Here is a 15,348-nt window from a genome sequence, read left to right as displayed (position 1 = left end):
CATTCAGAGCAAAAGCTCCAGCAACTTGAACTGAAACCTTTGTAATATCACTCACTTTCCAGCCCAGCCCTGACTGTGGATCAGAAAGCAAGGATTAGTGAGGACTCATAGTGTGCCAGGTTCAGGCACCCAGCACCCATTCTGTGCCTCACCCCAATGGTGCTGAAGTCCAGCCTTTCAAGTTGATTTTGAACACTTAATAACTCTCCCACATGGGAGAAGAGTAGGTAAACAAAGTTTTGACATCTTATAAGTGTTGCCATCTCTTATCTGTAGTAAAGGTACAAAGCTCTGCTTTTTATCCTTACTGCAAAAAATAAATGCTGCTGGCAGTATGTGACCTTGTTTTATCTGCTACAGTTTACAGATGTTAGAACATACATCAAAGACAGACAGACACAGTGGAAATCTCATCAACTTGTTTTCACATGTAAGTAGTGAAAATACACTAGCAGGAATAAAGCCTTATCTCTAAGGTCTTATCTGATTGTGTTGGGGTGTCAAGTGCTTAACCAACACTTTTTTTTGGATTTCTTACGCCAACAAAGAAAGGAAGCAATGGAGGTGCTGAGGGGGCCTTGGCTGCAGGGACAGGCCTGTATTTCATTCTACTTCTCTAAAGGGCATCTATGCCTAGAAAAGTTTTCTCTCATTCTAGGTTTTGTGGGAGATCTCAGAGATATTCAAGAAACATTTGTTTCTGTTTTTGTTTTTTGATTGGTACAAAGGAGTGCAATGGTTATGCTCTTCTGCAAACCATCTCTATATTAGAGATGGGACACTGGAGTATGTCAACCACAAATCTGGTCAATGAAACACACCCAAGAACCTGTAAGATTATACGCCAGGTTCCATGGGAAGTGTGCTTGACTTTCTCTCCCAAGCAGTGAGTAGACTGAAAGTTTCCAAAGGTGGGGTTATGTCTTACCATCTCTCTCCACGCAATTCAGCCCAGTTCAACAACCTGGCCTTACCTATTATGGATCAGGCAGAATTCCAGTGATTCAGGGGGATAAAACAGAAGGCTATGAGATCATCTCTATCTTCAAAGAGATGATACAGAGATGATGCTTACAATATAAGGAGACAAAACTTACATATGTGTGTAACAATGAAGTATAAAACAACAGTAACAAATACGAAGATATGGGAGAGGCAAGGCTAGGCAGGACTATTGAGATTTCACAGAGAAGATGAGAATAGAGCTGGCCTTTATATGGTGAGGTGAGATAATTAAGATATACATGAAATAAATAGACAATTTTTCCAAAAAGCAGGAAAAAAAGTTGGATGGTTGGGAAGGAAGACACCTGGTTGAGCTGGGTTCACTTTCCTTTATCAACTAAACTTCTTGGTAGTCTTATTTACATTATCTCTGCTCTCTTACTCTTTTTTTTTTTTTTTTTTTGAGATGGAGTCTAGCTCTGTCGCCCAGGCTGGAGTGCAGTGGTGCAATCTTGGCTCACCGCAACCTCCACCTCCTGGGTTCAAGCGGTTCTCCTGCCTAGTAGCTGGGATTACAGGCACCTGCCACCACACCTGGGTAATTTTTGTATATTTAGTAGAGATGGGGTGTTTCACTGTATTGACCAAGCTGGTCTCAAACTCCTGATCTTGTGATCTGCCCACCTCAGCTTGAATTCCTACTCTTAAGCAGAACTACTTTGTCCCCATTCCTGATATGTCTCTCCATGGTAAGGTGGTTACAGCTGCATCATGTTCTGAATCTTCACCTGACTGATAGGTTTGCAGGGAGAACACACTCATGTGTAGACCAGCTCTTTGCTCTCTCCTCGGGAATGAACTGCCTGTAGGAAGGATGTTCTCTCTGTCCTCCTCTGCCATAAGATTTATGGAGCAGACCCACATAGGAAGAGGGTTGTGCTGGTCATCATCACAAGGTGGGTCTAATTCTGGGTCTCAATATTAGGAAGTCTTCTTGGATGCAAATATAAAGCACATTCTCTAATATTAGGTTTATCTGGAAAATAAAAGGTGACGCCTTGACCTGTACCCGTCACACTTATTTTCTCTCTTGGTTCAGAACTCTTGGGGGAATCTATGCAATTTATTAAGCACCCCTGAACCCAATACCCATCCCTCTTCATTTCTTAGGCTACTTTAATCTTGCTCCTCACCCCCATACTCCACTAATGCTACTCTCACCATAGTCAATAACTCCTTTGCTGATAAATCTAAAAGACACTTTGTAGTTCTCAATGAATCATACCTCTTTGATTCTAGCATACACTTATGGTGTTTAGCATTTTTATCTCTGAAATCGGAATGTGCCAGTTTACCTGGCAGCACTGGTTCTTAATGGGCCATAAAATATTAGTGTGTCTTACAATCCATGACATTGTCTATTTCGTGAACTATAGTTCTGTAACACTTGAAAATGACCATTTGCCACACTCCCTCACGACCCCTCCCCCACCACACACCTTGACTTCTGTTATATCCCTGTCTCCTGGTCTCTCCTCCTTTTCTGGAAATCCATCTCAGGCTCCTATAAATTGGTATTCCTTGGGGCTGTGCTCTAGACTTTGTTGCTTCTTTCTCTCCCTTGTCTCCCTGGGTGTTGTCAGCCTCTCCCCTGGCTTCAATTGCCACCTAGACCATGATGTTCCCTAGATTTTCACCTCAAGCCTTGATCTTTCTTCTGAGTCCAGAATCTCCCACTGGCTACTTTCAGTCAACTCAAACCCACAGATCTAAAAATGCAACTGGTCCTCCTTCCTGGGAAACCTGCCTATCCTCCAGTGTTGCCCATCCCAGTGAAGTCATCCAAGTCATTCCAGGCTTTTTTCTCTTGCTCATCTTCATATCCAAAATAGATGGCCAACCTCTGATAATTTCATAAATAAAATACCTCTTGGATCTATTTTTCTTCATTTCCACAGCCATTTAAGTCAGGTTAGGCTACTGTCATCTCTCAGCATGCTCCCTGCCCTTTATCTTGGCTTTTTCTACTCCATTCTCCACACAGCTGCCAGGATGATTTTTCTAAACACAAACGAGATTCTGTCATTCTTCTGCTTTAAAATCCTCACTGGCTCTCCATTACCCACAGTCCAAATTCCCTAACAAGTCTCAAGGCCTTGCTCATCTATTCTACCCTCTTGAGAATGCTATGCTCCAGGTATTTTGAACTACTTTTTTTTTTCCCAGATGTGTCTCCAAAACCTTTGCAGATGCTTCTCCCTATTCCTGGAACACTCACTCTCTAATCTCCCTTTGCAACCCCCCACAGCCCCTGCTGTCCTTGGTGGAATTCAGCTCAGACATCAGCTCTCTCAGGAAGCCATCCTTGACTTCTCATAGCTGCTGGATTAGATGCCTGTCATATAAGCTCCCACAGCATCCTGTTCTTAGTCCTATTACAGCTCTTGGCTCTATGTTATAAAATGCATATTTACTTGTCTGTTTCCTGGCTGAGAAGGTTGGCTTTATGAGAGGTGTATCTGTTTGGCCCACTGTTGTATTTCCAACCTCTAGCACTGTACCTGGCATGTTTATAATATGAACAAATCAATACATCAATGAAAGCATGGGTTTGAGCAGAACAATGTAAGTTAGTCCGGGACATGAAAGACTTAGAACGTCTTAGGCTGGATGACTTTGGGGAGAAGATAGGTCCCCAGTCCAAGTGCAAGAACCTGGGTATCCTTAGGCAGCTACAATGTCAGCCTCACTCAAGAAGAAGGAATTTGCTGACCTGCTCAGAAACACTCCTGTAATTCACTATAATTCAGTTTAATGATAAGCTGAAAATTTACAGACTAATTTAAAAAGAATTAAAGATAATGCATGTTAGAAATTACTCTGTGACATAAATCTGTCCCTAAAAGTATTAAAACTTCACCCAAATATGGGTCATCAGCCTTCCTTGTGGGGACTATGCTGATCATGAGAAAACAAGGCTGGCATCTCTGTCTGAATGGGGACTCAGCCATAAATGGTTAAGTTAAAGCAATGGTTTGGAAACTTCATGACAATTCTCCTTCTGTTCTTCATTACTGCAATTAGCTAAAATTAAATTAGCCAAATCTCTCCACCAAGCAAACAGAACACAAATCTTCCACTGAAAGCAGGTGATAATTTTCCAAGATTGCTATGGATGAGAACTTTGTTTTTTCCCCTTCTGACTATTTACAAAAGAATATAAGTGCGTTATAGAAAATAACTGAAATATGTTGAAAAATAGACAATAAAAATTACAAATAAGTCTACCGTCCAGAAAACTTCAGTTAACATTTTGGTATACTTTCCATCTTTCTTTTACTCATATATGCATTTTGATCTAGTTAAGCTTACTCTATATATAACTATATATTCTGCTTTTATCTTACTTAAGGTTATATTTGAAACGTTTTGCATGCCAGTAAAACTTCTTATCATTATCATAACAACTGCCTTAATTTACCATAATTTATGATTCAACCAATCCCTCTGTCTAGACACTATAAAGCTATGAAAATTTCCTTTAGAAAGATCAATAAACTTTCCTAGCTGCCAGTGTCTTCGGGGACTGTCAACCAGTTTTTTAAATTACTTAAGCAAACACAGAATTAGGAAAGAGAACTGGTCTCCGCCTCCACCCTCTCTCAATCAGGTAATGTGTGCATTACCTGATACAAGTGGTTTTGCATTTCTGAAATTCTAGATTATTCATATTATAGCTTCTTTCTAAAAGTGTGGACTTAGTTTAATTGCTTCAGATGATGGAATAGCTGTATGAGTATTAATGCTTGTTTGGAGTGTTTAGGGTGACACTTACACATAGTCTCCTCCCTCTGTGCTAAGCATGAGCAAACAACATTATTATACGGCAAGTGGCAGCAATATTTATCTAGCAACTTCAAGTCCCTGGAGCAATGTGGAGCAATGCACCACAGTGATGGCAGTGTAGCGGGGGACCCCCTCCTCTCCACACTCAGCTCACAAGAATCTTGGGAAGCATCTCTGTGAAGGATTTAGCTTCTCCAATCCTCTAAAATAATGAAGGTTTATAGAAAGTTATTGTTGTTTTTGTTGTTGCTTTAGATCTTTCTCAGATAAGCCATTCTGTCCTCATTGCCTGGCCATCCTCCTTTTCAAGAACGCTTAGAGGGAGGGGTTGGGTACTAGATGCAAAAGTAAATGCCACTGTTTTTCTGATCGAATTGGTAAATAACAAAAATAATGCTGTCAAGACATCTATATGAAAAATAATATCTTTCTTCTAAATTATATCCTAATAACCAACAAATGTGAAATTTGAAATAATGTTGACTTTCTCAATATCCCCTTGAAAATTAAAACAACATTTTTTCCCACATTTAGAAAGTAGCATATACTCTTAAAGACAACTTGAAAGACAAATATTTAAAAAAATTAAAATATCCTAAAGCCTCACAAACAAGACATGCACTATAACATGTTGGTGAAAACACTTATGGGCTTTTATCTATGAATGAATGTTTTTCCCTCACATAACTGAGATCATATTGCATTCTGAAATTGTATTTTACTTACTTTGCTTATCATAAGGATTTCTAATATCATTTAAAATTTCTTGTGAGTATTGTGAATGGCTATACTCCCATTTCTTTCTTTCTTTTTTTAGAGACAGGGTCTTGCTATGTTGCCTAGGCTGGAGTGCAGCAGCTATTCACAGGTGTGATCACGGTGCACTACAGCCTCAAAGTCCTAGGCTCAAGTGATCCTCAGCCTCCTGAGTAGCTGGGGCCATGGGCACAAGCCACCACACCTGGCTTTCCCAATTCTTTTCAAATGCTCTGAAATACTTGGTCATTTAGAAAACTATTCCTATGTACTATCTGTGTCTTTTAAAAATATACATTTCATATTTCTTCCTCTAAATTCTAAATCCTGTCTTGAGCCCTGGTTTCTTTTCCTGATTCCAGACCCACAGGGTCCAAGTCCCTGCTGAACTCTCCACTTGGATACCCTATTGGCCATTAAATGCAACAATGTAACAGTCAAAATGAAGCTCACCACTATCTTTCTCACCACCACTTCCTCCTGCCTTGATCTTCTACCACTGATGCCTCCATTTCCCCACTCATCAGAATCGCCTCTCTTGCTTCCCCTCTCCCTTTGCTCCCCACATCCTGCTTATAACCTTACAGACTCTGCTTCATGATGTTTTATCCACCTTTCCCTCCCAACTACGGTTGGCAGATTTAGCAAATAAAAATACAAGATACCCAGTTAAAATAGAATTTCAGATAAATGAATAATTTCACTCATGAGCATATCCCATGGAACATTTGGGTAAAATTTATACTAGAAACTATGTATTGTTTACGTGAAATTCAAATTAAACTGGGCATGTGGTATTGTATTTGGCAGTCCTACTCCTGTCAGCATTTTTACTGCCTGCATCTTAACACTCCTTACTTCTGCTATAAGCCATAGTTACCTACCAGCCTCTTGGTCTCTCTGTTCAATCCATTAATTTTTACAAATCACAGCTGTAATAGTGCCATGCTTTACTCACGACCTTCAGTGGTTTCCACTGCTGAGTTCCTCATGCTGACCTTTAAACTCATCCATAGACTAGCCCTGATACGCCTCCCCAGCCCCATATCCCACTGCTGCCCCGGACGGCTCTCAGCTACAGCTCAAGTAGCTGTCCTGTGGTTATGAAACACCCCCGACACTTTCCTTCCCTAGGCCTCAACTCACATCATCTTTTCCATTTAGAATGCCCTACCTCAACTGTCCAAATCTTGACTCCATCCTCACACAGCTACTACTCTAGGCCTCTTATACAGATCACTGGGAAGTTGATCCTACCATGTGGTATGTCAAAAAAGTGAAGAATTGATCATTTCATGCGGTTTAGGTTAATGTAATAAAAGGTCTCCTACTCAGTGCATCCCTGCCTTAGCTGCTTCCTCACATTCATCATCTCACCCCATTCCACAAAAAACATCAAGCAGTGACTGCCTAAAGCAATGTTTCTCAAAGCTCAATCCTCCAACCACATGCGTGGAATCACCTCTGGGGCTAGAGCTATAGATTCAGAACCTGTGGGGAACAACTGGGGCTTGGCATGATGCACAAGTTTCCCAGCTGAGTTTTGTGTCCACTATAGTTGAGAACCACTGGCCTCATGGAAAGGCTGCTCAGTCTACTTTCCTCACGCTGGTCCCTGAACATGCCACATGCATTTCCATGTATTCTCTAATACCTCTGGAGGCCCGTGCTGTACTTTCCACTTTCAGACTCAGACTGCGAAACTCTTACTTGTCCTTCCAAGCCCAGTCCAACTTCTACCTCCTCCATGAACATTTCCCTGCTCACTCCCAGAAGTCTATAGAAAAAGGTACCCACGTTACTTATTGTCACTAGCCATGCATTTGTCTCACCACATGTAACAGAACATTCCTCCAAGACAAGGATTTTCTCTATACCCCCAAAGAGATTAAGACCATCTTATGCTCTGGTGATTGCTAAATAAATAGATGCTGCAGTAATATCCAAATAAGGTCAATGAACCCAAGGAAGCTAACTAAGCAAAAATGAGAGTACCTTCAAAATTAGGAACTGTGACAAGGAGGTGTCCTTCTAAAAAATAAACAAATAAATAAAATAAAGAATATTTCATCCATGAACAAGCATTTATGCCTTTATGTACGTATAAGTCCTAACTCAGTAGTGACAGGACTGCAGGTAACATCTGTGCCATGTGAACCGGGGCCTGCTCATCAATCTTCCCCATGGCTCTTCCCATTTCTTGGCATGTTTGGCGCATCCACAAATCAAGAAGAGAGTTTCCTGTAGTGGAAAGCCATGCCTGGACCTGTTCCAAAAAGACACTGCAAACTGAACAAAATAGACCCATCTTCTTTCCTCCTCCACTTCCTCCTCCTCTGGCCCTGTTGACTTCTCCAGTCACTTCCAGAAACTATTCCCTCTCCTCACCTCCCACATCCCAGAGGTTCTCCCTCCCCTGATATCTCTGGACTCTGGCTCTCCTTCTACTTCCTTATTCAGGGGCTCACCATTTTTCCTGAGCCTCTCTGCTAGTCTCCATGCCTCTGTATTTGTGGAACCCAAATCTTCCTGCCAACCCCCTTTCTAAAACTCTCTCTGGGTCCTTATCCCCAGAAGATAAAGTCTTACTCTGGACTGTCAGGCTTTTCACAGCCTAACCTCTGCCTTCCTTTCAATTGCATTCCATTCAGAAAATAGCCTCTGGTGCTTTCCACGTGCTAGGTGCCGGAGATAAGAAATCAAAGAGTCCGGGGCTCACAGGAGGGTGGGAAGTAAACATGCAATTGATGCAGTGTGATAGGCTTAATAGAAACAGAGGAGGCCTTTGAAGACTCTTAACCAGCTAGTGGCAACTCTGGTAAGGAGTTAGAGCAGAACGAGGACTAGAGTTAAATCTCTAGCTTCAGGACTCTTCACTGCTTGATGCAGCCTGGCCAAAATACTTCTGTTTGCCCCAAGAAAATTAAAAAAAAAAAAATCCACAAAACGGGAAAATACAAGATGATCCATAAAGAAAATATAAATTGAGTATTAAAATGCAAAACCCATAAACATTACTAAGGGGACACTAAATCACAGTGAAAGGAGATCATATAAATACTGTACTTATAAGATAGAAATGCAGGGAGATACTTAACACACTTACGCACAGCCCTGATGCTAGTCCATGACTCATCTATGTTGGTGAGTCACACAGTAACACAGAATACCAAGATAACTACTTATATGCAGATGCTACTAGTACTACTTGGATAGGGGAGAAATGGTATCTCTACCTTTTAATACTGGTATCTATAAAAAGTTAAAAGAAAATTACTTTTTTAAATCTAATGAATAAAATGCACATGTGAAAATCTCGAATTTATTTCAAGGAGCCAAGAAACTAGATTTGAGAAGCCACTAAGTGATTTCTAAGAGAATTCCAAAAGGATATAAAAAGGATTTCATGCAAAATTAAGGCAGAGAGAACAGTAAAGGGAAAGATCATAAGAGATTTCTGATATGTTCTCTGTCCTCAGAGAATATCATCTAGGTTTGTGGGACCACGTTTCAAACTGCAGACTGTGATCAGGTCAGGAAAACAATTTAGTGGGTCATGATGGTCATTTTTTTAATGAAAGAGAACATTATCTAACAGAAAATACCAGGTTGCAACTCACATAGCAAGAGAAGTATCAAATTCTGTGTATAACTGTGTGTGCACTTGTATATGCATTCATTTGCAATGTAATATACATTTCATATGGCAGGTTCGTCATAAAAGTTTGAAAAACACTCTTCTTTAAAAGACTTTCCTTAGAAGGGCTTTATTTTTAACACAAACTAAACACACTCAGTTATGAATACTGACCCTTTTCTTCGTTCTTGGCATCTGTGCTAAAATTAAACACAGAATGTGAGTGGAATATTAGAACTGGAAGGAGGAGGCCAATTAGCAGAATGTAAATGAGTGAACTGATAATAAGAGAACAAAGAGCAAGACAATGAGATGGATGAGCTCTGGCATTTTTTTCTAAAGCCTCTTGCTTGTGATAACTAAGGATTACTTGGATATTTTCTGTCTTCTTTAAAGCAATGGATATACAGTAGCTGCTCAATAATTGCTCATCCAATGATCCTCTAGGATACCTGCATTCTCTCTATGGCAATGCTAATCATGCAGAGTGATGGCTGTCTTTCCACTGTCAGCCCCCTCCACTTGCAGGAGGCTGGACTAATGTTTGGTCCACTGCTATATCCCCACCCCTATGACAGTGCCTGGCAGATAGCAGGTGTTCAATGCATTTTGGTTGGATTGTACTGAAGGGCATCAACAGACAATATAGTTATAATACCCATTTGATGCTTGAACCCCCTTGCAAGAACAAACTGATTTCAGTCCATTGACCAAAAGATATGCTAATTATAGAAAAACAACAAGAACAAAACTCTAAATTTAAGTTTCCAGGGAGCAAACAGCTTAGAATCACTTATGCCTCTTTGTCCAGAGCTCAGGTTGACTCAAAGGACTTGTCTCGACCTTTTAGAGAATAAGAGCCTCTTGAAATCTGATAAGTTATTTAGAATATTAAGCTTGGACCTACTTTACAGACCCAATCTGGCTCCTAGAGACAAAGGGGAGAAGATTTTTCTAGTGTAGACAGCTTGAAGGCAACAATCACTTTGAATCCAAAGCTGCTGAGCTATTTCAGAGATCCTGTCCACATTGCTAACTAGAGTAGGCAGAATGCCCAGGAGGGCCCCAAGTAGAGGGCTAGATTTAGAGACACAGTCAACAAGGTCAAGTAATTCAACAATAAATCAAGCCCTGGTTTCTTCCTCACAAGAAGCCCAGGATGAAAGGAAATGAGAAGGGGCTAGGAAGCTGTTTGTCTTCCCCACCCCTCTTTGGCTCCATCATGCCTCTATGCCTAAGTCTAGGTGTTCAAACCAACTCCTAGTAATGCAGCTGTGTGTGGTGAGTCATGAAGGGATGCCCTGAGCATGGAAAGGCATATGGTAAGTTATCAGTGAGAAGATGAGTGAAAAATGCCCTTATCAAAGGGTTAAGTCAAATTCAAATTTAAAGGATTGTTCACTAGTTAATAGGTGTTCATCTCAGCCAGGCAAACATAAAAACATGGCTATGACCACCAGTAGAAATTCCTCTTTATCAAGGAAACTAATGAGTATTAAAGGTAGTGAAAAATGCTCTTTCATATCAGATATACTAAAGCAATGGTTTTTACCTTCATGAGTCCTATTTATACACAATTGAATCTCACTTCTCTGTGATAAGGGGGCAAGGAACAGAGTAACTCTGGTCTGCAGGGTTCAGTGGATACCATAGAATCTAGAAAACTTATTTTGGCAAACAGTTTCAGCCTCCATTCCCCACCCAATTTCTTTTTGCTTGTTTTTGTTGTTGTTGTTGTTGTTTGTTTGTTTTTTGAGACAGGGTCTCCTTCTGTCACTCAGGCCTCAGGCTAGAGTGCAGTGATGTGATCACGTCTCACTGCAACCTCCGCTTCTGATCCTCCCACCTAAGCCTCCTGAGTAGCTGGGACCACAAGCATATACCACCATGCCCATCTAATTTTTGTATTTTTTGTGGACACAGGGTTTTGCCATGTTGCCCAGGTTGGTCTCAAATTCGTGGACCCAAGAGATCCACCCGTCTCAGCCTCCTGAAGTGCTGGGATTACAGGTATGAGCCACTGCACCCAACCACCCCACCCAATTTCTATCCCACTCTCCCTTTGACCATCTGCCAGTGTATGCTGAAGGAATATAAATCATCCTTGGGTTAACCTAAGCCAAATGTAATCAAGAGAGCCAGTTGGCTTAGGACCAAAAAACAAGAAGGAAGCTACATATTGTGTGCTCCAAAGTCAAGCAAGAACAAAGTTAGGGCTTTTCTTTTTCTTTCTTTCTTTCTTTTTTAAAATAATACTATCTATGTCTCTATGTAGTTTGAATCTCAATTCTAACTTCAGAGTAACTTAATCTCCTCTGGCCTCAGTTTTCTAATAAATCATTTGTAAAAGATAAAACACATGTCTACAATCTCTACCAGTACCTGGCAACTTAATGGGCTAGCATACTACATTAACTATCATCAGAGGCTGGGTGTGGTGGCTCATGCCTGTAATCCCAGCACTTTGGGAGGCCAAGGTGGGCAGATCATGAGGTCAGGAGATTGAGACCATCCTGGCTAACACGGTGAAACCCCATCTCTACTTAAAAAAAAAAAAAAATTAGCTAGGCATGGTGGCGGGTGCCTGTAGTCCCAGCTACTCGGGAGGCTGAGGCAGGAGAATGGCGTGAACCCGGGAGGCAGAGCTTGCAGTGAACCGAGAGCATGTCACTGCACTCCAGCCTGGGCAACAGAGCAAAATTCTGTCTCAAAAAAAAAAAAATTATCATCAGAATTGCAGTATTACAAAATGGATTGAAGCAGAGGTTTTGGAGTCAGAGGGACTCTGGAACACTGGCTCCATGGACCTCATCAGCCATGAGGAAATTTCCTTAACCTCTTTGAACTTTAATTGTCTCATCTACAAAATGGGGATAATAAAACTATTTCATAGGGTTACTGTAAGGTTAAAATGAGTATCTGTGTGTCAAATGCTGTGTGTCAAATGGCACAGAGTAGATGACCATAAATGATAGCTATTATTATGACGATGGCTTGCCCCTTTAAAGATATACCACCAATAAAGAGCTGTTGTCTAGCTAGCTCGGAAAACCAGACACATTTCCTAAAAGCTATTGATGCTCAATGTCCCAGTTACCAACACGTTCCCCGGCATCCCTGCTCCTCCTCCCACATTCTCTATTACTGTGGATGGTGTACCAGCTTCCCTGTTATCCATGTGAGAAAACCTATAGTCCTCATTGACTCCTCCTTCCCCACCACAGCAAATCTGTCATTGGGTTGCAGTGATTCTACTTCTTGAATATCTCAACTCCATCTGCTTCTCGCCATCTGCTTGCCACAGTATTAGTTCAGGCCACCATCAACTTGCCTCTAGATAACATGCCTCCCACCTGGTCTCCTTACCCCAGCCTTCCCCACTCAATCCACTCCCCAAGCTGCAACTACTGTCATCTTTCTAAAGTACAAATCTTATCATGCCTCTCCCTTGCTTTCAGCTCTTCATTGGATCCCCCAAATAAAATCCCAGTCACCTAATGTGGCTTCCAGAGCCTGCCACAATCTGCCTAGTGCTTCGCTCCTTCCCTAGTCTGATATCGTGCCATGTCCCCTCTTGTGTTCCAGCCACACTAAATAATTTGTAGTTCCCCAAATGAGTCATGAATTTCTCCCTCTGAAAGGATTTGACACATGCTATCCCCTCTTTTTAGGATACTTCATCCCTTCTCTTCTCCATGCTAACTCATTCTCAATTTTTAAGTTTTAGCATAGGCACAGGAAGCTTTCCCACTTGAATACTGGGTTAGATGTGCCTCTCACTGTACTGCAAATGTCTGCTTATTTGTTCATCTCCTACACTAGACTGGGAGCCCCTTGAGGATAAAGCCCATTTTTCTTATTGAAATACTCCAGATATCAAACAGCGACTGGCTTTGTGCCAAACAGGCTCTCGCTGTTTGTTTGTTGGACAGATAAGTGAATATTAGCAATTGGCCCTGCCCTATGAAGCAATCTCTAACTGAAGGCGGCAGTGGCATTGAGCTGCCCAGTAGCTAAGCCAACCCCAGGTACCTTTGCCCGTCCAGCAAAGCCAACACCTACCTAGGATGGCCACCACCTCATCATCTTGGATCACCTCCAGGGAGCCAGAAACCACAAAGCAGAGGCTGTCAACGCTCTCTCCTGCATGGTAGATGAGGTCCCCTGGGGCACAGTGCACCGTCTGGAACTCCATGGCCAGTGCCCGGAGGCAGCCATCACTGGCCAGCCGGAAGGCCGGGTGCTCCTTGAACACCTTGCGGTTCAGGTGCACGCAGATGTCGGCTCTCATGTCCTTGGGGCAGATCTGCAGGACCTAGCCAGGCACAGAACAAAACAGTGTGAGGGTCCTCACTGTGGCCTTCAGCCCACATCCCTCAGCACTCCAGGGGGAGGAGCAACATCCACTCCGCCAGACTGCACTCTTCTAACCAAAGTCCCTGCGCTTATGGAGCTTATATTCTTATAGATGAGACAGATAGCTTCTAAAAAAATCTGTGCTGAATGTTCAGGACAGGGGTCTGAGAGTCAGCACTGGGAGTTAAGTGGGACCCCTGTAGATCAGTGGTCAGAGAAGGCTTCTCTGGGAAGGTGACTGTTTTTTTTTTTTTTTTTAAGACAGAGTCTTGCTCTGTCTCCCAGGCTGGAGTGCAGTGGCATGATCTCGGCTCACTGCAAGCTCCGCCTCCCAGGTTCACGCCATTCTCCTGCCTCAGCCTCCCGAGTAGCTGGGACTAAAGGTGCCCGCCACCACACCCGGCTACTTTTTGTATTTTTAGTAGAGACGGGGTTTCATCGTGTTAGCCAGGATGGTCTCGATCTCCTGACCTCGTGATCCGCCCGCCTCGGCCTCCCAAAGTGCTGGGATTACAGGCGTGAGGCACCACAACCGGCTGGGAAGGTGACATTTAAGCTGACTCCTGCATAAGTGCCAGAGTGAGCCATGTGAAAGAAGAACATTCCAGCAAGATAGTAAACACAAAGGCCCTAAAAGAACCTGAGCAATAGCCAAAAGGAGTGAGGGCAAAGGGGCAGGAGATGAGGATCAGAGACAACACCAAGTACGAGAGACTTTTAGGTGTAATAAGCCTTGGGTTTTATTCCGAGTATGATAGAGAAATACTGGAGGATTTTTGAGCATCATTGAAGCTACAGAGTGATGTTAGAGAGTGCTGACTATAGGGTGTCAAGAGTCTAGTCAAGGAATCTAGTTAGGTCCCTTCTGCAGCTGTCCAGGTGAGAGGTGAGGGAAACTGTGACTGGGATGCTGGCAGGAGAGCCAGGGGGAAGCAGTTAAATTTAGAAAATATTTTTAATGTAGAACTGACATGATCTACTGAGGGACTGAATATAGGGTGTTATTTAAAGACAGATATAAAGTAACATTTACTAAGCACTTGCTGAGTGGCAGGCATTGCTAAGCACTTTAGAATCATTCATTCATTTAATACTTATCAAACACATTATGGTATGCCAGGCATCATCCTAGGCTCTGAGGATGAAGCAATAAAAAAAAAAAATTAAAAAAAGACAAAACTCCCCGCCCTCATATGAGTTACCATCTAATGGGAAGAGACAAATAGTATGCAAAATAAATAAAATTTAGTGGTAAGTGCTTAAAGAAAACAATAAAAAAAGGAAAGAAGGATAGGCAAAGTTGAACAGGGTTGTGATTTTACATTTTAAACTGTTAACGTGCATTTGCTAATTTAATCCTCCCATAAACCGTATAAGTGCTATTATGATATCATTTTACAGATGAGAAAACTGAGGCACAAAGAAGATAAATAACTTGCCAAAAATTGCCAGGATATGGCACAGCTGGGGTTTCAAACTAGGTAGCTTGACATTAGAGCCTGGTTTAGATCCCAACCAATTCCTATACTAGGCAGCTGCCCCCCAAAAAAGGCTTGTAATTTTATTATCGACATCTCAGCAGCATCTTGGAATTCAAGCAAAAGGAAAACTGTAGGAGGCTATGCAGATCTTATCTTCTGAAAAGATTAAAAATTTACAGGTTTTCCTAGAGGAAGAAATATTTCTCTGGACTAAATGTTTGCAATAAAACATTGCATGGCCCCTTACATGGCAAGCATTAAGTATGGACATCTTCAAGCAAACTTTTCCAGAGAAATCAGAAGTGTTTCTAAAATAATCCATTCTCC

At 41.9% G+C, this 15,348-nt stretch overlaps 1 protein-coding gene across 3 annotated transcripts in view; it reads right to left on the bottom strand.

The window, feature by feature from the left end:
- KCNH1 (potassium voltage-gated channel subfamily H member 1) overlaps positions 1-15,348 on the bottom strand; it is a 468,663-nt gene that overhangs the window by 105,299 nt on the left and 348,016 nt on the right. For all 3 annotated transcript variants that reach the window (XR_008501421.2, XM_054480226.2, XM_054480237.2), the window contains exon 9: positions 13,247-13,499. Coding sequence is in view for 2 of the 3 variants with exons in the window: in XM_054480226.2 (XP_054336201.1) it covers positions 13,247-13,499 (253 nt within the window). In the remaining variant the exon portion in view is untranslated. The remainder of the gene's footprint in view (positions 1-13,246; positions 13,500-15,348) is intronic.

The sequence above is a fragment of the Pongo pygmaeus genome, chromosome 1, assembly GCF_028885625.2.
Source record: "Pongo pygmaeus isolate AG05252 chromosome 1, NHGRI_mPonPyg2-v2.0_pri, whole genome shotgun sequence".
Classification (NCBI taxonomy): domain Eukaryota; kingdom Metazoa; phylum Chordata; class Mammalia; order Primates; family Hominidae; genus Pongo; species Pongo pygmaeus.
Note: the sequence above shows the minus strand (reverse complement) of the source record. Positions and strands in the feature narration are given on the sequence as shown.